General features: G+C 58.2%; 1 protein-coding gene across 1 annotated transcript in view; it reads left to right on the top strand.

Moving 5' to 3' along the window:
* The window catches only part of LOC120393558 (immunoglobulin superfamily member 1-like), a 52,144-nt gene extending 33,823 nt beyond the window's left edge, over positions 1-18,321 (top strand). The window contains exons 5-12 of the mRNA XM_039518185.1: positions 902-1,031; positions 9,915-9,973; positions 10,469-10,504; positions 13,323-13,604; positions 14,671-14,961; positions 15,955-16,245; positions 17,196-17,462; positions 18,016-18,321. Of these exons, the coding sequence (XP_039374119.1) occupies positions 902-1,031; positions 9,915-9,973; positions 10,469-10,504; positions 13,323-13,604; positions 14,671-14,961; positions 15,955-16,245; positions 17,196-17,462; positions 18,016-18,020 (1,361 nt within the window). The 3' untranslated portion in view covers positions 18,021-18,321. The remainder of the gene's footprint in view (positions 1-901; positions 1,032-9,914; positions 9,974-10,468; positions 10,505-13,322; positions 13,605-14,670; positions 14,962-15,954; positions 16,246-17,195; positions 17,463-18,015) is intronic.
* Positions 18,322-23,835: the final 5,514 nt, after the last annotated feature.

Genomic DNA, 23,835 nt, shown 5'->3' with positions numbered 1-23,835 from the left:
TGAAGGAATCCATCAGCTATCGCATCCAGAAAAATCTGAGCCCTATTATTATTACTAGCACTTGTCCTCCAGTCTATATCTGGGAAGTTAAAGTCTCCCATGATCACCCAATTCCCATTAGTGTTTACTTCATTAAAACATTAAAGAGGTCTCTATCCATATCCAAATTGGATCCCGGCGGTCTGTAGCACACCCCAAGCACTATCTCAGGGGAGGCTCTAGTAGCTTTCTTTCCCAATGTGATTTTTGTCCCAACAGACTCTGTCTTATCCATTCCATCACTTCTTATTTCTTTAAAGTTAACCTCATCATTGATACACAACGCTACTCCACCACCTTTGCCTTTATTTCTGTCTTTCCTAAACAGCACAGACCCTTCAATACCTGTACTCCAGTCATGACTACTGCTCCACCATGTTTCTGTTATCGCTATAATATCCGGGTTCACTTCCTGCACCAATAACTCTAGTGCCTCCATTTTGTTACCTAGGCTCCTCACATTGGTGTACAAACATCTTAATTCTTGCTGTTTGGCTTCACTGACATTATCCGGTTAGGCCCAGACATTCTACCACCAGTATCACCTATTAGACTGGTATCTACACTACCTGTCCTCCTTATGTCCATTCTCCTGCCCACAGCTGTATCCTCTCTTACTTTGTTTTCTTCCCGCTCAATGTTAAATTCTGGCGTGGAGATTACCTGGACATCTCCCAACCATCTCCCCCAAATTCCTATGCCCTGGGGAGGCCCCAGAGCCGCAGCACCTGGGAGAGCCCTGGGGGGAGCTGGGCCAGAGCTGCCAGATGGGGGGCTGGGGGTGGGGGCTCTGCTCTTGGGGCAGCGCCAGCTGCTGATTTCCCTGTCCGAGCCCCCGAGTGTCTCTCCCCTTCCCCCACAGCAGCCCCCCCAGGGCACCCGGATTTCACCTACTCCAACATCGCCCGCCTGGTGCTGAGCACCATGGTCCTGTTTGTCCTGGGGCTGATCCTGTCTGAGGCCTATTACAGCCACCTGAGGGGAGCACCTAGGTGAGATGACCCCCCCATGCCCCTTGCTCCCTCCAGGGGCTGGGCCCAGGGCAACACCGGCCCCTCTAACATGCTGTCTCTCTGCACCCCCAGGAGCCTGGATCCGGCCGTATAGAGAAGGGCTGCTTCCCCATGGGGGGCTGAGATGCCAGCACAAATTCCCTGCCCCCAAACACCCCTGCCTCAGAGAATCCCGCCCCCCAGAGTGTTCCCAACCCAAGTGCTGCACCCCAGGATTGAACCCTGACCTCTGGCCCCGCGGGCGCCAGTCAATGTGGCACCAGCTAGAGGAGCTGCCCCAGAGATGGGCGCATCAGGCTCCTCACAGAGCAGCCCCTGGTGGGTGTCGGGGTCCCATTCGCTGCCCCAGCTGGGCTGGTCTCTGCCTGGGGCTGTCAGTGGGGAGCGGGGACGCTGCGTCTGACCCCTGGCGCTGGAATAACGGCCCTTACTGCCCCCCCCAGGCGTCTGTCCCCCTCCTCTCTCTGCAGCGGGGTCCCCAGCCTCTTTTCTGCCCCCCTTTTCCCTAGACCTTCCCCACCCTGTGTTTTTATTTTACCACCCCCCAGAGCTTCCTGCTCCCCTGCCCCCCAATCTCCCCACCCCAGGGGGCAGCTGTGACACCGGAGCCTCCAAATGTCCCCTCGTGGTGGGTTCAGCCAATGAAGGTGAGTGAGAAGTTCAGGCAGCGTCACGAGAAAAGACGGTTACTCACCTTTGTAACTGTTGTTCTTCGAGATGTGTTGCTCATATCCATTCCAATTAGATGTGTGCACGCCACGTGCACGTTCGTCGGAAGACTTTTACCCTAGCAACACTTGATGGGTCGGCTGGGTGCCCCCTGGAGTTGTGCCGCTATGGTGCCGAATATATACCCCTGCCGACCCATCCGCTCCTCAGTTCCTTCTTGCCGGCTATTCCGACAGTGGGGAAGGGGGGCGGGTTTGGAATGGATATGAGCAACACATCTCGAAGAACAACAGTTACAAAGGTGAGTAACCGTCTTTTCTTCTTCAAGTGCTTGCTCATATCGATTCCAATTAGGTGATTCCCAAGCCTTACCTAGGCGGTGGGGTCGGAGTGAGACGTCGCGGAGTGTAAGACCGCTGAGCCAAAGGCAGCATCGTCTCTAGATTGTTGAACCAATGTGTAATGCGACGCAAAGGTGTGGATGGAGACCAGGTAGCCGCCCTACAAATTTCCTGGATGGGCACATGGGCCAGGAAGGCGGCAGAGGAGGCTTGAGCCCGAGTAGAATGGGCAGTGAGATGTCCCGCGGGAACATGCGCCAAGTCATAGCATGCCCGGATACATGATGTCACCCAAGAAGAAATTCACTGGGAGGAGACCAGCATACCCTTCATTCGGTCAGCGACGGCCGCAAAGAGTTGAGGAGACCGCCTGAAGGGCTTGGTTCTCTCAATATAAAATGCGAGAGCCCTACGGACATCCAACGTGTGTAATTGTTGTTCCCAACGCGATGAGTGCGGTTTTGGGAAGAAAACAGGGAGGAAAACGTCTTGATTGACGTGGAATGCAGAAACCACTTTAGGGAGGAATGCCGGGTGTGGTCGGAGCTGTACCTTGTCCTTATGGAAGACAGTATAAGGGGGATCTGCAGTGAAAGCGTGAAGTTCTGAAACTCGTCTCGCCGATGTAATAGCAACGAGAAAGGCCGTCTTCCAGGAGCAGTACAGCAAGTAGCAGGTAGCCAAAGGCTCAAAGGGGGGACCCATGAGCTTAGCCAACATGAGGTTCAGGTCCCAGGTAGGGGTAGGTCTCCTGACTTGAGGGTACAGTCGTTCCAAGCCTCTACGAAACCTGGAAACCATGTGGTGAGAGAAGACTGTACTGCCTGCCTCGCTCGGATGGAAGGCGGAAATGGCTGCAAGATGCACTCGTATAGACAAGACTGACAGGTTTTGCTCCTTAAGGGACCATAAGTAGTCCAGGATAGTGGGGATGGACACCTGACTCAGGGCCGCCCAGAGAATTCAGGGGGCCTGGGGCAAAGAAATTTTGGGGGCCCCTTCTATAAAAAAAAGTGCAATGCTATATTCTTGTGGGGCCCTTGCGGGGCCCACGGCAAATTGCCCCACTTGCTCCCCCCCACGGGCGCCCCTGGGAAAAATAAACCTTCCGCATTTTGGCACAAACCCAGTTTTGAGAAAACTTCTTTACAAGGTATCACTGGTTCTCAGCATCAGCTAGTGCTAAAAGGCACTAAAGCTCATTAAAAGGGTTGGACAAATATTTTCCATCAAAACTTTTTCTGGATCGAAAACTAGGGGGTTTTAAAAAGCAGAAAAAAATCACGGACAACGTCTGCTTTCCTTCAAAATTTGTTGTGGTTTTTTTGATTGAAAAGCTGAAATTAGTCTGCCAAAACCTGAACATGGTTTGAGGTTTCAGAAGTGTGTGGCCAAATATCTGCTGCTTGCTGTGTTTGATTGTTTAAAGAAACAATAAAAAAATTCTGCTTAAAAATAAATCCAAAACTTTTGAACCACCTCAGCTTGTAACCAAACACCTGAGCCTGAGAAACAGAGGCTAGGGACACCATTCCTTACCCATCCTGGCTAACAGCCATTAATGGACTTAATCTCCATGTATTTATCTGTTTCCTAGAGAATGGCTCCATGTGATCCCTCACAAACGGGAGACAGTTACTGTGGGTTTGTCTTTAGTATAGACTATGTACATACTCCATGAACTGAGCATTTGAGCTTGTTCCAGAATCTGGGATGAGCCTATGTTGTCCAAACTGAAATGCTAAAAATAGCACATGCATGTGAATGGACACAGGGTGCTAAAATTAGATTAATCCAGGGGTTCTCAAACTGGAGGTCAGGACCCCTCAGGGGGTCACGAGGTTATTACCGGGGGTCGTGAGCTGCCAGCCTCCACCTCAAACCCCGCTTTCCCTCCAGCATTTATAATACTGTTAAATATATAAAAAAAGTGTTTTCAATTTATGGGGAGGGGGGGGCGGGTCACACTCAGAGGTTTGCTATGTGAAAGGGTCACCAGGACAAGGTTTGAGAACCACTGAATTAACCCCTCTGAAGCCTCAGGGAATGCAGGGGAGAGGGGTCTCCCTTGGTAGGGTTGGGAAGGATATTGCTCTTCTCATGTGATCCCTCCCCCCAGTGGCTAATTTTAAATGAAGCTACCCTCCCCTGACATGAATCTCCCTATGGCACTGAAATTACATATAGACTATAAGTTGGCATTTGAGAAGTGAAAGGGATGGTTGCCCTAATGGAAAAGCTAACAGCTTGGCTCTTCTGCACGCCTCAAACTGCTGAATGAGCTTTAGGGTGGGGAAGGCTGTGCCTCCCAAACAGCCTGGCCCTATCCCCTATCCAACCCCCACCCACGTTCTGCTCCTGACTTCCTCCCTCAGAATCCCTGACCCATCCTGCTCCTTGTCCCCTCACCATCCCCCAGAGACGCTGTAACCAGGTCGGACTCAGCCCTGCGGCGCCTCCTGCTGGTTGTCCTTGGGAATTAGCTCAGTCCAGCATCCGGAGCGCCCTCTGCAGGCTGGTGATCTGCCTTCCAGCTACTGGCCCCCATGTCCCTCCCAGGACCTCGGTGCCCCTTCAACTGGGTCTCCCCCTCCCAGGGGAACCCCCCACCCCACTATCCCCACTTTGCCCCAGTATTGGCTACTGCCAGTCATTGTCTAGCCTCACACCCTAGGGCAGACTGCAGTATCAGCCACTCATCACAGGCAAAGGGGTTTGGACCTGCTGCCTTTGCCTACCCCTGGGTTGCCCCTTGCAACCCCCAGTACCTCATGGCCTAGAGCTAGGCTGGAGCTCCCCAGCTCCTCAGCCTTTCCCCAGCCGCGCGTGCGTGTACCCCTCCCCCCCAATACAGAGAGAGACTGTTTTTCTTCTGGCTCCCCTGGCCTTCTTATAAGGCCCTGTTGCTCAGTTTGGGGTGTGGCCCCAGCTGCAGCCACTTCCCCCAATCACCCCATTCTAAAGCCCCTTCCCAGGGCTGTTTTAAAACCCCAAAGGGCAGGAGTGGGTAGCCACCCCACTACAGACCCCCACCCACCACCCTCGGACCCCACCCCTGCTCCCTGTCTGCCCCAACCTCTATCCACTCCCCCCCCGGAACACCCACAATCCAACCCCCCCCTTCCCTGCCCCCTCCCTATGCCCTGACTGTCCCCGGGACTCCCTGCCCCTTACCCAACCCCCCCCGCCGCGTACCCCCGGCTCCCGCCGTACCGGGAGCCTCCGCGCCGCGCCCGACAGCTGCAGCGTGTCCCCGGGGGGGCCCCGAGCCCCGCCCCGCTCCGAGCCGCGTGGGGAGGGGGCGGGGCTGGGAGCTCCACGCCGAGCGGAGGGAGCTGAGCTCAGCCCGGAGCTCCCAGCCCCGCCCCCTCCCCACGCGGCTTGGAGCGGGGCAGGGCTCAGGGGCCCCGCCGGAGACACGCTGCGGCGCTGATCTGAGGACGCCGCTTGATGCGCTGAGGCTCCAGGAGGGGGCGGAGGCGGGAGCCTCAGCTGTTCTCTTGGGGGCCCCTGTGGAGCCCGGGGCAAGTTGCCCCCTTTACCCCCCCTCTGGGCGGCCCTGGACGAGGGCCTGGGAAAGAGACGTGTAACGTTTGAGGAAGAGGCTGTGAACTTCCTTTCCCGTGCAGAGGCGGCTGTTTGTGGTGTCCTTGTGCCCACAGGGTGGGGTGACTTGTTTACTTTCACCTTCCCCATCTTTTCCTTATTTGTTTATCAGTTGCTGTTCAATAAATTGTACGTGCTCTGAACTCTATGTACTGATCAGTGGGTCCGGGAAGCACCCGGTGCAAAGAGAGAGCCCCGGAGTGGGGACACCCTCGCCCCTGTCCTAAGTGACCATGACAACACTGGGGGTCGAGCCCCCAGGGATCCGGGGCCCAGCCTTGCCGGGGTTACGAGGACTCTGCTGCACGGGAGGGAGGAAGGGGAGCCCTCGGGGTCAGGCAGGCCCCTGGGTAAAGGGAGTGGGAGCGAGGACTCAGATCCTTTCACTAGCCAATCCCACCGGGGCAGGTATAAGCCAGGAAAGTTTCCCACAATAGCAGGACCCTTCCCCCGCTTACACTAGGAGCAGGGTCAGCGGCCGCCCTGCCCGTCCCACCGGAGAGTGAAATGAACCGGTTCCTCCCCCCACAGCCCGGCTGGTCTGGACACAAGTGGCTCTGCTCTGGTGACTCCCGAAGGAGTGAGACTTGGAGCCGGGCTGACTCCGGCTGTTGGCCGCAGTCGCTCAGCCCCTGTTTCAATAGACAGGCCGGGTTTGATTCCTTGTCCGGGGGGTTAACCCGAAAGCTTTGCCTGTGAGCGGCTGCTGCTGGGGGTTGCCCAGGAGCCGAGTAGAACCAGGGGCTCGGTTTGAAATGAGCCCCGGCCTCCGGCCTGGGTAACGCTGGTGAGGGAGAGAGTTTCCAACCCCCTGAGTGCTCTGGGCCTGTGAGACCCTCTGCAAAGAGCAGCCGGGACTGGAGTTTGGGGGACAGGCCGAGGTGGGGCGGGGGATTAGAGGGGAGATGGGCTGAGATCAGGGATCGAGTGGGGACAGGAATTTGAGGGGAGACAGAAAGGGGGTAGGTGTTGGAGGGGAGATGGGAGCGCGCAGTGTGGGGTTGGGGGGGACAGGGATGAGGGGGAGATGGGTGGAGGTTCGTGCAGGGAGCGGGGATTGAGTGGGGACAGGACAGGGGCAGAGAGGACGGGGATTTGAGGGGAGAAGGGATGTCTATATAAACAAGCCTGTGACATGTCCCTCTCTAGGGGCCTGGCCACATAACCACTGACAGTGTCTCCTCCAGCTCGGGGCAGGGTCTCTGCGGGTGTGAAGAAGAACTTCCTTTTTTTTGTTTTAAACCTGCTGCCCATTAATTTCATTTGGTGATGCCTAGTTCTTGTGCTATGGGAACAAGTAAATCACTTTTCCTTATTCACTTTCTCTACATCACTCATGATTTTATAGACCTCTGTCATATCCCTCCTTAGGCTATGGCTACACTGGCGATTTGCAGCGCTGGAAAGCCTCCACCAGCGCTGCAATTAGTAAGTGGCCACACCTGCAGGGCACTTCCAGCGCTGCAACTCCCTGGCTGCAGCGCTGGCCGTACACCTCACTCAGCATGGGGAATAAGGATTCCAGCGCTGGTGCTGCAGCGCTGGTCATCAAGTGTGGCCACACACCAGCGCTGTGATTGGCCTCCAGGGTATAAGGTGTATCCCAGAATGCTTTTATAAATTACTCTCTTTGTTTTGTTATGCAGCCTCTCTTTGTTTTGTTGTGAACGAGCTCCGATCGGAGCTCCGTTCTGTACCTGGCTGTAAACAATCAAATGAGAGGCAGGCAGGCAGAGTGAATGAAACAGAATGGAGCCGATGGGAGCTCCGTTTGAACTGCTTATCTATAAAAACAAACACTGATCACAGCAAACAGGAGCTATCTGTACCTGGCTGTGAACGATCAAATGAGAGGCAGGGGAAACAGCGTTGGATGCAGGGTTCGCAAACATTTTGTGATTTTTCCAATCTCTCTCTTCCCCGCTCCCTGTCACAGTACACCACAGGGAGTGAGTGAAACAGGGGGCAGTCCGTGTTGGAGGCAGGCTGTTTGCAATTAGAGTTAAGACTAAGGGCTCATGAACATTTTGTGATTTTTCCAATCCAGGAAGCTAACACACAGTGTTGGCTCCAAAAATCCACTCTCTATCTTCCCCGCTCCCTGTCACAGTACACCACCCTCCACCCCCCTCTTTTGAAAAGCACGTTGGTGCACTTGAATGCTGGGATAGCTGCCCATAATGCAGCACTCCCAACAGCGCTGCAAATGCTCCAAATGTGGCCACACACCAGCGCTGGTAGCTGTGAGTGTGGCCACACACCAGCGCTGCTCCTACACAGCTGGATGACCAGCGCTGCAAACCGTAAGTGTAGCCATACCTCTTTTCCAAGATGAAAAGTCCTAGTCTCTTTAATCTCTCCTCATATGGGACCCGTTCCTAACCTCTAATCATTTTAGTTGCCCTCTCTGAACCATTTCTAGTGCTAGAATATCTTTTTTTTGAGATGAGGGGGCCACATCTGTACGCAGTATTCAAGATTTGGGCGTACCATGGATTTTGTGATGGAATAGGGACTGTCTGTGTGCTTGGTAGGCAGAGACAGGTATGCAGCTGTAACATGAGCCTGGCCTGGGGGAGGGGAGGTCTCACCTCTGGCTGGTAGCTAGACAAAAGCTAGACAAAAGGGAACGGGGGAGTGGAGTCAGTTTGTTTTGGGAAGCTGGGTGGTGGGGTTTCAGGGGATCCTAGGCTGGGATCCAAGCACCCTGAACCCCCAGAAAGGCCAGATTGAGGGGTCCTAGCTCTGCACACAAGCTGGGCTGTATCCTGTGTTCCTGTTGTTCAATAAACCTTCTGTTTTACTGGCTGGCGGAGAGTCACTGTGAGTTCAGGAGGAGGGGTGCAGGGCCGGACTCCCCCACACTCCGTGACAGATTTATATAAGGACAATAAGATATTCTCCATCTTATTCTCTATCCCCTTTTTAATGGGATTCCTAACCTCCTGTTTGCTTTTTTGACCGCCTCTGCACACTGCGTGGACGTCTTCAGAGAACTGTCCACGATGACTCCAAGATCTTTTTCCTGACTCGTTGTAGCTAAATTAGCCCCCATCATATTGTATGTATAGTTGGGGTTATTTTTTCCAATGTACATTACCTTACATTTAGCCACATTAAATTTCATTTACCATTTTGTTGCCCAAGCACTTAGTTTTGTGAGATCTTTTTGAAGTTCTTCAGAGTCTGCTTTGGTCTTAACTATCTTGAGCAGTTTAGTATCATCTGCAAACTTTGCCACCTCACTGTTTATCCCTTTCTCCAGATCATTTATCAATAAGTTGAATAGGATTGGTTCTAGGACTGACCCTTGGGGAACACCACTAGTTACCCCTCTCCATTCTGAGAATTTACCATTTATTCCTTCCCTTTGTCCCCTGTCTTTTAACCAGTTCTCAATCCATGAAATGACCTTCCCTCTTATCCCATGACAGCTTAATTTACGTAAGAGCCTTTGGTGAGGGACCTTTTCAAAGGCTTTTTGGAAATCTAAGTATACTATGTCCACTGGATCCCCCTTGTCCACATGTTTGTTGACCTCTTCAAAGAACTCCAATAGATTAGTAAGACATAATTTCCCTTTACAGAAACCATGTTGACTTTTGCCCAACAATTTATGTTCTTCTATGTGTCTGACAATTTTATTCTTTACTATTGTTTCAACTAATTTGCCCGGTACTGACGTTAGACTTACTGGTCTGTAATTGCTGGGATTAATCCTGGGGTTCCCTCCATTACCCCAGGCAGCTCCAAACTGAAACCCCGTCCAGCTGTCTCACACCCCCTCCTCCTGGTTCCTCCTCCAGCCTTTGTCCAGTTTCCCAGGCAGAAGGTGTCACCTGGCCCCAACCCCCCATCCTGGGCTCTCACTTTAGGTGCTCAGGTATCTTCCCTCAAGGAAAGTCTCCCATTGCACACACAGTCCCAGTAAAACTCCCCTGCAACATTCCCATGTCAATACTCCCCACTCCCTGCTGCATCACAGTGACCTTTCCCGAGTCCCCACAGAGACATAGAGAAGCTGGGAGCTGCCTGATGCGTGGCCAGGCTGAGGGGCCCAGGGTTTCCTGGGTTTTGCAGGGACCTCTGCTTGCTTTGGCTGCTCTAGATTTCGCCTGCAGATTAGAGACAATGTGTGATGGACACAGGAAGAGATGACACATCGTCGACTTCCTGTAACTGGAGACACCAGCTGAGTTCCTCATTTGGGGCTTGGTTGAGTTGAGCTTCGGGGTGTTGGTGGCAGCGCTGAGGGGCCCCTCGCTGCCCCCATCATGGCATCTGCTCTCACCGTCCTCCTCCTCTGTGAGTATTGAATAAAGCCAGGGCGTGTGCCCATGGTGGGGGGTGGGATCTGAGACCAGGGCATGTGCCCATGGTGGGGGGTGGGATCTGAGACCAGGGCGTGTGCCAATGGTGGGGGGCCGGCTCTCAGACCAGGGCGTGGGCCCATGGTGGGGGGTCGGATCTGAGACCAGGGCGGGTGCCCATGGTGGGGGGTCGGATCTGAGACCAGGGCGTGTGCCCATGGTGGGGGGTCGGATCTGAGACCAGGGCGTGTGCCCATGGTGGGGGGTCGGATCTGAGACCAGGGCGTGTGCCCATGGGGGGTGGGTTATGAGACCAGAGTGTGTGTCCGTGGGGGGTGGGGGGTGGCAGAATCTGAGTCCAGGGCATGTGTCCATGCAGGGAAACTGACACCAGGGCATGTGCCCGTGGTTTGGGGGTGGGGGTCTGAGACTAGGGTGTAGGATCCAATTGCCCTGGGATCTGGTTATTAACAAGCCGTCTCCTCTCCAGGCTGCTGGCTGGCCGGGCACAGCGGGGTGTGGGGACGTGAGTATCAGTTTGTGGGGAGGACGATAACATCAAGGACGGGGGAGGGGATGCATGGGGTGGGGAAAAGAGGAACTGAGCCCTGAACCTTCCCCCAAACTCAACCCAAACTCCCCCTGTGAGCTCAGATCCGTCCCGGCCCTGCTAGGGAATAACTAGGAGCCGAATCAGGCTTGTGGGGTCTGATGAAGCAGACGGGAATTGTCCCCTCATTCAATGTCCTCTCCCATTCCCCACCCCCGGCTGTGAGGATTGGGGTTGGGGGCGGCATGTGGATTTATTTCTGTCATGGACTCACAGATCGTGCCCACTCTTGGCCCCGTGCGGTCCGTGGGGGGTGCCCCTTTCAGTGTGACAGCCCTTCTCAGGGTCCTCTCTCTCTTGGGGTCAGGCCCCTCGACCTCCCGGAGCTGCACCTCTCTGAGCCTTAGCGCCCCTGTCTCTCAGCCCACGCGCTCTGGATCCCCCGGGCCTCCTCACCCCCGAAGGGGATAATGCCACCCTGCTTTCTAGCCTGGACTGACTCTCAGCCAGCATAAAACAGGAGGGTTTATTGAGAGTTGAGCACAGCACAGGAAACTCTCAGGGCCTCAGGCCTGGCCTCCCTCAGCACAGCACATCCCAGTCTCCCCTGCAGCCAGGTGGGCTCTGCCTGCCCCCCCTCTCCAGCCCAGAGCCTCCCTGCTTCCCAGCTGGGCATCTGATATCACCAGCCCCAGGCCTCCTCTGTCTATTGTCTTCTCTCCAGGTAAACAGGGTCGTAAACAGGAAGGCCTGGGTCTCCTCTCCTCTCAGCCCTCCTCTGGCCCCTCTGGCTGGAACCGGCTGGTCAGGTCACTGGGGTCCTCTCTCTGCAGCCCATTGTCCTCCGACTGGCCAGAACCAGCTGTGACTCCTGAGCCGGGTCTCTGGGTCACCAGGTCACCAGTCACTGGGGTCTCCATCCTCCAGGCCATCGGCTGGGGTCTCGAGTCTCTCTCCGGTCCTCTTTAACAACAAACTCCCTCTTCCCTCACCTCCTTAAACCAGTAACACCCAGGGACACTGAGTCCCACCCCCTGTCCATGCAACCCACTGGAAACCACAGAAAACCCCAAGAAAACCCCCCACTCTAGATCCCCTCTGGGAACCGAAACATTCACGGTTAGTGCAGCCATGGGGGAAACCCCCCCAGATCCTCCCCTGCCCCCAGATCCACCCCCAACAGCTCCCTCCCCTGCACTCACAGCCTCCCCACCAAGGCCTGGGGAACGGTGGGTCTTGTGAGTTTCCTGCCAGTCACAGACTCTATTTCCAACCCTGGGATGGGGGCAGTGATGAGCTGCCAAAATTTTAACAACCGGTTCCCTATAAAAAGTTCTGATTTAAGGGGGGGGGGGAGCGGGGGAGGGGCCAGGGCAGGCGGAGACATACTTGTGTGGCTGGGGGTCCCTGCAGGTCCTGCGGCAAATTGCCCCACTTGCCCCCCAAGCAGCCCTAGAGCTTGCAGCCCTCTCCCCCCTTATCTTGCTGATGGCTCAAAGCAACTCTGGAGCTCAGCTGAGCTGCCCAGCTGGTGCCGGCGGCTGGCCCCGCTGCAGCTGCGGGGAAGCGGGGAAGGGCCGGCGGAGCCTCAGCCTCCCCAGCTGGGAATCCTGGGAGTAACAGGATGGTCCGGCCCACGGACTGGAGTTCTTTGCCCACCTCCTGGCCCCTTAACAACCGGTTCTCCATGGAGGTCTAATTTTAGCAAACGGTTCTTGGGAACCTGTGGGAACCTGCTCCAGCTCACCACTGGATGCGGGGCAGAGCTGCATCGGGCCCATGGCTCAGGCTCCCTGGCTGGCCTCAGGCAGGGAGTGGGGGTGGCAGGTGATCTCTCATGCAGCCGGGCCCTGAGCTACGTCTGGGTGAACCCCCTGCCCCCGAGCCCCACGGGCAGGCAGTGCCAACCCTGGTAGGGAACAGACTCCTAGAGAGAGCAGTCTGGTGTAAGGGGCAGCACCATGACGGATGGACTGAATTGGGACGGTGGGGCGGCGGTAGGGGGGAGCAGGATGCACCGATGGGACGCTCAGAGCCAGGCATTGCCCTGATCCCTGGGCCCAGCAGAGGGGACCCCTGGCCAGGGAGCAGGGATGGAGTCACTTGGGGGTTCCCCAGCCAGTGGGGAGAAGCAGCCCCTGGAGATTTGGGGCAGAGGAAGGCCGGGGGCTGGGGCTGCTCTGGCCTAGCACAAGGCTGTGGTCACCCGGGCCGGCAAACGTAGCCGGAGCTGCTCAGCATCGCACGGCTGGAACTGGAGTCGGTTGGCTGGTGGGGGCTGACCAGGGACTGGGGCTGACTGGGGGCACTCTGGCGATGGGGGTGGGGGGCTGTCGTGGGGTGCTGTCTGGCCGAGGTTTCTCCGGCCGGGGGAGGGGGTGGCAAGGTGCACTCGGGGCTCCTGCCACTAGAAGCGGGGCCTTGGCCAGTGTGTGTGTGTGTGTGTGTGTGGTGGGGCTGCAGGGCCAGCCTCCCGGAAAGGGGGGTCCACCCACCGCCCATGGGGGATGGAGTCACTGGGGGGAGCAGCAGCCACTGGAGATTGAGGGAGGGGGGATCCCTGTCCCCGGGGGAGTTGCGGAGCAGGGGGCCTTTCCCAGGGGGACACTCCCCATCTCGGGGGACACCCAGAGAGCTAGGGGCCCAGGGGCTGCTCAGCCGGCCCTCCCCACTCCCCTGGAAACCCAGTACTCAGTCGGGAGCTGTGCTGGGGAGGGGCTGGTGCCTGGGTTGTCGTGTCGGCCCCTCCCCGCCCGGGGTCTGTGTCTCACGGCCTGTCTGCTTCCCACTGCAGAGCCCAGCTACCCCAAACCCACCATCTCTGGGATCCCCAGCGAGGGGGTTTCCTTGGGGGGATCCGTGAGCATCTGGTGTAAGGGGCAGCACCAGACCGTGCAGTTCGTGCTGAATAAAGATGGACGCCACATCCAAAGTGTGGATTCGGACTCACAGGCTCTGTTTCTCATCAACAACCTGAGCCGGGAGCACGGCGGGAACTACAACTGCTCCTATCACAGCAGATTGGAGCCGTTCAAGAAGTCAGACCCCAGCGACCCCGTGGAGTTGGTGGTGAGAGGTGAGGGTCCCGGCTCTGCGTCCCCGTTCTCAGCTCCACCCCCAGCCAGACTCTCACGGGGACTCGGTGCCAATGGGACACTCAGAGCCAGGCTGTGCCCTAAGCCCTGACCCCGCAGAGGGGACGCCCGGCTGGGGAGTGGGGACGGAGTCACTGGGGGGTTCCCCAGCCAGGGGGGAGCAGCAGCCCTGGAGGATACTTTAATGCTGTCCCCAGTTTGTATGAACCATGAGTTGCTATTTAATCCCGTGATCCCAACTCCTCTGTTCTCCAGCGCCCGCCCCAGGCAGTGCCCCAGCTGGGGCTGAATGAGGCAGGGGCTGCAGGAGATTCAGTGGTTTGGTGGACACGGTGCTGGGCTGGGACCCAGGAGATCTGGACCAGCTCCTGGAGCAGCCACAGACTCTGTGTGATGGGAGCACGTCTTGGTTTCCAAAAGTGTCCTTCATGGTGGGGGGGCCTCAATCTTCAGGGATCTCAGGCTGAACACCCACAAACCGAGACACCCACAGTTAGTGGAGACCTCTGCAAACCCTGGCCTCAATAGCGCTGGATCCCTTGTGCTGGGGGAGCATGTAGGGCCCCCGCTATGATCAGGACCCTGTTGTGCCAGGCGCTGCATAAACACAGAGTGAAGAGACAGTCCCTGCCCCTGGGAGCTCAGTGAGGAACGTGAATCTGTCTGTGCCTCAGTTTCCCGCTCTGTAGAATGGGAGGCTGACTCCCTTCTTGTGTGCGGCTCGGGGCCTGTGTTGCTGGGCAATGCCGGGCACCAGAGACCAGCCCGTGAGTCGCTCTGTGCTCGGGGGGCTGGATGCAGTGAATGAGGCAGGGGCCACACATGGGCATAGGAGGGTCCCAAGCACTAGGGAGCTGCAGCTCCATGTCTGTGGGGCTGGGAGCCCAGCTTGTAGGGCCGGGATTCTGGGTGGGGGAAACTCTAGATTGTGGGAGAGAATCTCTGCCCCGGGGGCCCCTGGATCTGCCCGTGGCTGGGGCCGGCTGGGGAGGCCGGGGCTGGGTGCGTGCCTGGGTCTGGCTGTCACAGCCTGTCTCCTGTGCGCAGATCCCAGCTTACCCAGACCCTCCATCTCTCTGAGCCCCACTGGGGTCGTGACCTCAGGGGCAGACGTCACCATCCGGTGTCAGGGGCAGCGCCGGGACGTGAGGTTCTTTGTGCACAAGGCTGAAGACCGGAACCCGCAGCGACACATGGACCCTGCTGGGGACGGGGCCGAGTTCCGCATCCCCAGTGTGGGCCGGCAGCACGGAGGGAGCTACAGCTGCAGCTACCGGCCCCCATCAGAGCCCTTCGTCTCCTCGCAGCCCAGCGACACCGTGGAGCTGGTGGTAGCAGGTGAGGGGCCCGGCTTGGCTTCCCCACTCCCAGCCAGATCCTCACGGGGGGCTCCATGCTGCTAGGATGCTCAGAGACAGGCTGTGCCCTAAGCCCTGGGCCCAGCAGAGGGGACTCCCAGCCAGGGAGTGGGGACGGAGTCACGGAGGGTTCCCCAGCCAGGGGGTAGCAGCAGCCCTGGAGGCTACTTTAATGCTGTCCCCAGTTTGTATGAACCATGAGTTGCTATTTAATCCCGTGATCCCAACCCCTCTGTTCTCCATCAAGCAGAGGCTGCAGGAGAATCAGTGGTTTGGTGGACATGGCTCTGGGCTGGGACCCAGGAGATCTGGACCAGCTCCTGGAGCAGCCATGGCTTGGTTTCCAAAAGTGTCCTTCATTGTGAGGGCCCTCAATGTTCAGGGATCTCAGGCTGAACACCCACAAACCAAGACACCCACAGTTAGTGGAGACCTCTACAAATGCTGGCCTCAATAGCGCTGGATCCCTTGTGCTGGGGGATCATGTAGGTCCCCCGCCATGATCAGGGCCCCGGTGTGCCAGGCGCTGCCTAAACACAGAGTGAAGAGAGAGTCCTTGCCCCTGGGAGCTCAGTGAGGAAAGTGAATCTGTCTGTGCCTCAGTTTCCCGCTCTGTAGAATTGGAGGCAGACTCCCTTCTTGTGTGTGGCTCGGGGCCTGTGGTGCTGGGTGGTGCCGGGCACCAGAGACCAGCCCGTGAGTCGCTCTGTGCTCGGGGGGCTGGATGCAGTGAATGAGGCAGGGGCCACACACGGTCATATGAGGGTCTCAAGCACTAGGGAGCCGCGGCACGTGTCTGTGGGGCTGGGAGCCCAGCTCGCAGGGCAGGATTCTGGGTGGGGGAAACTCTGGGATGTGGGAGAGAATCTCTGCCCCGGGGGCCCTGGATCTGCCCGTGGCTGGAGCTGGGCGAGATGGCTTAGGCTGGGTGGGTGCCCGGGTCTGGCTCTCACAGCCTGTCTCCTGTGCGCAGATCCCAGCTTACCCAGACCCAACATCTCCCTGAGCCCCACTGGGGTCACCCCCACAGAGGCAGACGTCACCATCCGGTGTGAGGTGCAGCTCCGGGACGTGAGTTTCTTCCTGCACAAGGGTGGAGACCTGAACCCGCAGCGACACATGGACCCTGCTGGTGCCGGGGCCGAGTTCCGCATCCCCAGCGTGGGCCGGCAGCACGGAGGGAGCTACAGCTGCAGCTACCGGCCCCAGTCAAAGCCCTTTATCTCCTCGCTGCCCAGTGACCCCGTGGAGCTGGAGGTGGCAGGTGAGGGGCCCGGCTCCACATCCCCACTCCCAGCCAGACCCTCGTGGGGGGCTCCATGCTGCTATGACGGTCAGAGCCAGGCTGTGCCCTAAGCCCTGGGCCCAGCAGAAGGGGACGCCCGGCCGGGGAGCGGGGACGATGTGGGTGGGGGGGTATAATAGTCCATAGAAAGCTTCACCTTCCCTGGCTGTAGCCGCTGCCGAGGGACGCTGGGCTGTGGTTGGCCAGCTGGCCGGGGCCAGGGGCTGGGGTCACCCTTGCTGGCTGGCACCGCTGGGGCTGCTTGGCATGGCATGACTGGGGCTCTGGTTGGTTGGGCAGCTGTGGCTGACCCTGGACTGGGCTGGGGCTGGCCAGCCAGCCGGGGGCTGGGGTCACTCAGGCTCGCTGGCATGACTCGGGCTGCTGGGGCTGGCCAGGCTGGGGCTGGGCTCAGTTGGCTGGGGCTCAGGTCGGTTGTCTGGCTGCGGCTGACCCGGGACTAGGGCTGTGCCAGGGGTCCTCTGTCGGTGGGGGTGGGGGGCTGTCTCGGGGTTCCGGCCTGCCTGGGGGTTCTCCGGCCGGGGGAGGGGGTGGCGAGGAGCACTCAGGGCTCCTGCCACTAGAAGCGGGGCCTTGTGCAGTGTGTGTGTGTGTGGGGGGGGGGCTGCAGGCCCAGCCTCCCGGAAAGGGGGTCCACCCACCACCCATGGGGGATGGAGTCACTGAGGGGAACAGCAGCACTGGAGATTTCAGTCCGAGGGTAGGGGGTCCCTGGCTTCAGGGCCCCATCTCGGGGGACACACAGAGATTTTGGGGCCTAGAGGCTGCCCAGCCGGCCCTCCCCACTCCCCTGGAGGCCCAGCACTCAATGGGGAGCTTTGCTGGGTGGGGACCGGTGGCTGGGTCACCGTGTCGGCCCCTCCCCACCCAGGGTCTGTGTCTCACAGCCTGTCTCCTTCTGCTCCCAGAGCCCACTCTGCCCAAGCCCTCCATCAGCCCCAGTGGGGAGGTCTCCCTGGGGGGATCTGTGTCCGTCCGCTGTCAGGGGCTGCGCCCGGGCGTGCGGTTCGTGCTGAATAAAGGGAGACGCCATGTTGCACACGTTGATACGGAGAAGTTGGAGTTTGTGTTTCCCATCAACAACGTGCAGCGGGAGCAGGGCGGGAACTACAGCTGCTCCCATCACAGCAGATCGTTCACCAAGTGGAGCGACCCCGTGGAGCTGGTGGTGAGAGGTGAGGGGCCCGGCTCGGCGTCCCCCTTCCCAGCCCCACCCCCAGCCAGACCCTCGCAGGTGTCTCAGAGCGAGTCTGGATTGTCAGTATTAGCGCCCCCTGGCTTGATACAGCCCCGTTTGGCCTCCTCCTCCTCCTGGCCTTCCTCTGCTACAGGAAATCCCGAGGAAGTGAGTGCCCCGCCCAGCGAGGGAAGGGTTAAACCCGCTGCTAAGCCGGGCTGGGAAGGGGTCACGGCTTGGATGGGAGACGGGGAAGGAAACCCAGGGGGTGGGGCAGGGGCCCAGCAGGGGGCGTCTCCCCTGGCAGGGAGAGCTGGCCCCAAAGCCCCTGGGCAGCACTAGGGGGTGCCGTGGTGCTGTGGGCAGAAGCCTGTTTCTAGGATATCCAGGCTCATCAGCTGGCGGGGGGCGGGCTCCCCCTTGCAGAGCGTGGGGGGCAGGGACTCTTTCCTGGGCACCCCCATCCTGGCTGCCCTGTAGGGCTGAGGGGCAGGGCTGATACACGGGGATCCGGGTCGACTCATGGACAAATCTGCTTCGTGTCTCTGCAGGATAAGGACCAGCCCCGAGACAGAGCAGATGAGACCCCAGCTCTGCTCCCCACCCTGATCTACCTGCGCTAGGATTCAGGACTCCTGGTTTCTCTCCCCCACTCAGGGAGGGGAGTGGGATCTAATGGGTAGATAAGGGGGGCTGGGAGTCAGGACTCCTGGTTTCTCTCCCCGGCTCGGGATGGGAAGTGGTGTCTAGTAGTTACAACAGGGGGGTGAGGAGGTTTTAATGTTGTACTTTTTAGTTATTTTCCTAATGATAGCTTGATTCTCATTAGTTGATAACCATGAAAAACGGTTAATTGGCAACTCAATAGAATCTTTATGCTAAATCTGGTGCTTTTTCTGTTGCTAACCATGATGGCAAACTATAGCTGTGCACATTGATTTCAGCAGTTCTATGGAGTAATTTACATTTCTTCTGTCTAATTTTTACATTTTGATTATGTTGGAAAATGGCAAATGATTCATTTATTTCCTAGATGATGATGATGATTTTTTACTTTTGATTTGTCCAAGCTCTGTTTGGATGGAAATTCAAATGCACAGAAACAGCATTTTCAATATGTTTATTAATTAAATAAAATGTCAAAGTCAGACTCAGGACTCTCAGTTTGTCAGACCACTCTGTTTTATTAGCACAGCGCTCTGCTAATGACACCCAGATAGTTTGTCTCTTGCCTGGTGCTCACATTATCTCAATTTATACAGATCAAAAGGAGCAAACTTGACAAAGTTACACAGAAAGCAGAACTGACAAGTTCACCGGAGGCTAGACATACGGAGTTAATTTCCTTGCCAACTTTTACCAATCTCCGGCTAATGTTTCACCATTAGCTCATTGTTTATACCTGTGGCAAAGTTCCTCCTCTCCTCTAGTAGGTCCTGCGCTTATTGGTCGATTTCCTCCCCTCAGTGGTCTTCCCCTTGGATGAAACCCACAGTCTGGATCACCTCCTCCTATGTCTGATTAGGAGTAGCGAGGCTTCGGGGGAAACCCGGGCCCGCCCTCTACTCTGGGTTCCAGCCCAGGGCCCTGTCAATTGCAGCAGTCTCTATAGTGCTACTTGTAACCACTGCTTGACTGCTACAGCTCCCTGGGCTACTTCCCCATAGCCATAGGCGCCGACTTATATGGGCTCCCTGGGGCTTTAGCCCCAGGAATATTCCCAAGCAGGGGCTCTGCTCCACCAATGTTTTCTCCCCTGCTTGGAGTGCCCCCCCCACCGCCGCCGCCACCAGGGCTGGAGCTTCCCCCCCTCCCCGCCCGGCAGGGGCGGCTCTAGGCACCAGCAAAACAAGCTGGTGCCTGGGGCAACAAAAGGCTGGGGCCCCAGCTCATCCTGCCGCTGCGAGCCGAGGAGCAGCCCGTCCCCTGCAGCCGGGGCAGGGCCGCGCTACTGGCTCCGCTTGGGGGAGAGGGATGGCCCCTTACCGGTAGGAGGAGGAGCTCCGCCCCGCTCAGAGCCGCGTGGGGAGGGGGCGGGGCTGCGAGCTCCGGGCCGAGCGGCTCCTCCCCTGACCACGCGGCTCTGAGCGGGGAAGAGCTCAGCCCCCTCCGGAGCCACGCGGCTGCCTCGCTGGGCAGGGCCGCTTCTCGAGGCGCGCAGTGAGCCGGGGGTAAGCAGCCGGGGCCGGGGGTGGCTAAGGGGCAGGGAGTCCCAGGGACATTCAGGGGGCACAGGTTCTGTGGGGGGGGGTGGTCAGGGGCCAGAGAAGGGGGGTTTGGATTGGGGGGGTCTCAGGGAGGTGGTTGTCAGGCACCCCAACCCCATTACCCCCAGGCCCAGCCCTGACCCCCAGCTCCAAGCCCAGTCCCACTGAGATGGGCACCCCCAAACCCATCCTCCCCACCCAGCCCTGACCCCAGCTCCAAGCCCAGCCCCTCTGAGGTGGGCACCCCAAACCCATCCTCCCCACCCAGCCCTGACCCCCAGCTCCAAGCCCAGCCCCAGTGAGCTGGGCACCCCCCCAAACCCATCCTCCCCACCCAGCCCTGACCCCCAGCTCCAAGCCCAGCCCCTCGGACCTGGGCACACCCCCGGCCCCATCCCCCACACAGCTCTGAGCCCCAGCTCTGAGCCCAGCCCAACTGATACGGACACCCCCAGTACCCAATCCTCCCACAGCCCTGACCCCCAGCTCCAGCCCAGCCCCTCTGATCCGGACACCCCTGACCCCATTCCCCCACAGCCCTGACCTCCAGCTCAGAGCCCAGCCCCTCTGAGCTGGGCACCTGACACCATCCCCACAGCCCTGACCCCAGCTCTGAGCCCAGCTGCTCTGAGGTGGGCACCCCCGACCCCATCCCCCACAGCCCTGACCCCCAGCTCTGAGCCCAGCTGCTCTGAGGTGGGCACTCCCCAACACCATCTCCCTCACCCCAGACCCCCAGCTCCGAGCCCAGCCTCCGTTGAGCCGGGCACCCCCGACCCCATCCCCACCCCAGACCCCCAGCTCTGAGGCGAGCCCCTCTGAGCCAGACAACCTCCGACCCCATCTCCCCACAGTCCTGAACCCAGCCCCTGTGAGCCGGGCACTCCCCAGAGCCCAGCTCCCCACCCAGCCCTGGGCAACAGCAGCACCAACCATCACCCAGCAACAGCCCATTATGTAATTGCAAATGTAGACAGACCGGTAAAGCATTTAATGTTTTTAAATAATGTATTTGGTGTATTTTCAAATTATTACAAATTAATTTTCACTAGTTATTTTTTACATTTCCAAATACATGTTACTATAGTATTGCAACTTTTTTTTTATGGAAGGGGCCCCCAAAATTGCTTTGCCCCAGGCCCCCTGAATTCTCTGGGCGGCCCTACCCAGTGTGTGTGAGGAGCTGGGAGGGGAACGGGTTCCCCTGGAGCCGAGCCCGGGCTGCGATGGCGGTGAGGGGCTCCTAGAGTGTGTGAGGAGGTGAGAGGCCGGCTGGGTTCGTCGGTGCTGAGCAGGTAGCCCCGCAGCCGGAGATCCTCGCCTTCCCTCCCGCCGGAGCTGGGCCAGGGCACCGTGAGGCTGAAGAGCAGCAGGTCCAGGGGGCTCTCCAGGTCCCCGGCCGCCAGCATGTAGGGGGTGAGGGTGGTGAGCACGAACTGATCCACCTCGGCCACCAGCAGTGCTGCGAAGCCCAGGGAGGGGGCCGTGTTCTTTGCGCCACCCTGTAGCCACGCCGCCACCTGGAAGTACTCCCACTCCGTGCCGCCCAGCAGCTCCACCTGCATGGGGACAGAGTCGCAGCTGGGCCAGGGCTCGGCTTCAGTGTGCTGGTAGTGGATCCCACATTTGGGGGGGAGCCCAGTGCTAGGGCAACAGGGGGTGTGAGTGGGGGGCACTGGTGGGCGGGGGAGCTCATGTCGGGGGGCGGGGGGGCAGCCAAAAATTTTTTTGCTTGGGGCGGCAAAAAACCTAGAGCCGGCCCTGCCGCCCGGCCCCAGAGCTTCCCTGCCTGAACACGGACCAGACAGCGTGTCTCTCTCCCTTGCCTCTGCTGCTGCCGGCTGCTGCCTAAGGCAATGCAAGCTGCTGTTGCTTGCTGGAGCACCGGCCGGGGGAGGGGAGCGGAGTGGAGGGGGCTGTGCCATGTTTGGCAGCCCTCCCCTCCCTCTACCTGGAGGAGAGGCAAAGGGGACTTCCAACCAGGACTCGGAGACTGACCTCACTCACCTGAGCAGCTGCTGGGGCTTCCGTGAGTGTTTGACTCTATGATTCCCCCCAGCCCCAGCCCCCACTCCTGCCCAACGCTGGGGAAGGGGCAGCCCCATGCCATCCCCTCCCACCGTCCCCCAGTGACGCTACGGTGAGGGGCAGCAGGCTGCAGCCTGCAGCAGGGGTCAGGGAGGCAGGAAGCCATATGTGAAGGCAGTGCCCCTCCCCTCCAGCACCCACCCACCACAGGGCAGATGGGGGAGGGGATTCATAGACCTACCTGAGCAGCTGGGGCTTGGGTGAATTTTATGACACCCTGCTCCCCTGCCCCATAGCCATCACCATGCAGACCCCACTTCTGCCCCATGCTGGGCAAGGGGCAGCCCCATCCACAGTGAAGTTATGGTGAGGGGCAGTAACATGGAAGGCCACCTGTGATGGCAACCCCCACCCCCTAGTACCCATCATAGAGGAGGTGAGTGAGCTTTCTGGACCTGAGAGGGGGCCTAGGAGCATGTGCAGTGACTGTGGTGCAGAGTGAGTGTGCTGTGGGGGGTAGGGGGACAGAGGAGGGGTCCCTCCCCTGGAGCTTGCTGCTGCCAGTGGTGGTGATGGGGAGTCCTCTCTGGCCCTAGCCCTGGGGCAGCCTGTCTGCACCCCAAGTTCCTCATCCTCAGCCCTGGCTCACCCCAAAGCCTCCACCCCCAGCACCGAGCACGCTCCTGCACTGTGAACCCCTCATCCCCAGCCCCACCCCAGAACCCTCACCTGAGGGGAAAAACGTGCAACTTAAATTTGGTGGTCAGTTTGGAGTATCATTGTATTTAGCACAATATTTGATTATTTTACACCCTTCAAAGTATGTAACTGGCCATATACAGGTGTTTTCTCTGAATACTGTCTGTGTGCCTCAGTTTCCCCAATGCATTTCTTAAGGCTCTAGATGGTGGGATAAGGGGGTGTGATTGTTGTAAAGCCCTAGAGGGCCAGTGTGATGCCGTCTGCACAGAGAATGGCCGACACCCTGTCTCCAGGCAACTGATGGCCTGGGCCACCCCCCTGCAAGGTGCCAACTGAAGGTGTTGGAGAACAAAGAGATCAGGTGGCCTCCTAATGCCTGGAAAAGAGACAAAGGCCAGAGGAGGAAGTGGCAGTGCCTGTGCGGACTTCCGGGAAGCGCATGGTGTGGAAGGGGATGCTGGGATGCTTTGGAACAACTCCATACAAAGCCAGTCAGGACTCTGGGGGAGCCTCCTCTCTCGGAGCAGACTGTCTCCAGGGCAAGAAGCTTACACCTTCCTGGGTCTGACCTCGGAGCATTCAGCATGCCCTTCCACACCATGCACTTTCCGCAGCGAGTGTGCCCAGGCAGGTCCTGGGGCAACCAGAGGTCCCTGCACCCCAACTCCGCAGTCAGATGTGACTCTCAGCCAGACAGTAAAACAGAAGGTTTATTAGATGACAGGAACACAGTCTAAAACAGAGCTTGTAGGTACAGAAAACAGGACCCCTCAGTCAGGTCCATCTTGGGGGGTGGGGAGCCCAGACCCAAGTTCTGGGCCTCTCCCGATTTCCCCAGCCAGCTCCAAACTGACACTCCCTCATCTGGCCTTTGTGTCTCTTCTGGACAAGGAGGCCACCTGATCTCTTTGTCCCCAACACCGTCAGTTGGCACTTTGCAGGGGAAACTGAGGCACCCACACAGTATTCAGAGAAAACATTAAGAACATTCCCACTTTGTCACAACAGGTGCAACAAAATTTAATACTGTATATTAAAGCAGGCAAATGCTGTTTCTGACTTTCCACTTTTAATTGACCCTTGTAATCTTGTGGTGCTGACGCATTGTAGCTTCATTTTATATCAGCTTACAGGGTGAGAGCGGGGGGGGGGGGACCACCATTTTGGGCCCCACCAAAAATTATACGAACCTGCCGCCTATGCCCATAGCCTCCTTCAAACACCTTTCTTATCCTCACCATAGGATCCTCCTGGTGTCTGATACTGCTTGATTGTATGGTGTTTCCTCAATCCTCCAGTAGTACCCCCTCTCAGTTCTTAGTGTCTCTGGCTCCCAGCTCCTCATACGCCCTTCCTTCCTCAAGCTCCTCCTCCTTGACTGGAGTGAGCTCCCCTTTTTATACCAGGTGCCCTGATTAGCCTGCCCTGATTGGC

Source organism: Mauremys reevesii, unplaced genomic scaffold (genome assembly GCF_016161935.1).
Source record: "Mauremys reevesii isolate NIE-2019 unplaced genomic scaffold, ASM1616193v1 Contig23, whole genome shotgun sequence".
Classification (NCBI taxonomy): Eukaryota; Metazoa; Chordata; order Testudines; family Geoemydidae; genus Mauremys; species Mauremys reevesii.
Note: the sequence above shows the minus strand (reverse complement) of the source record. Positions and strands in the feature narration are given on the sequence as shown.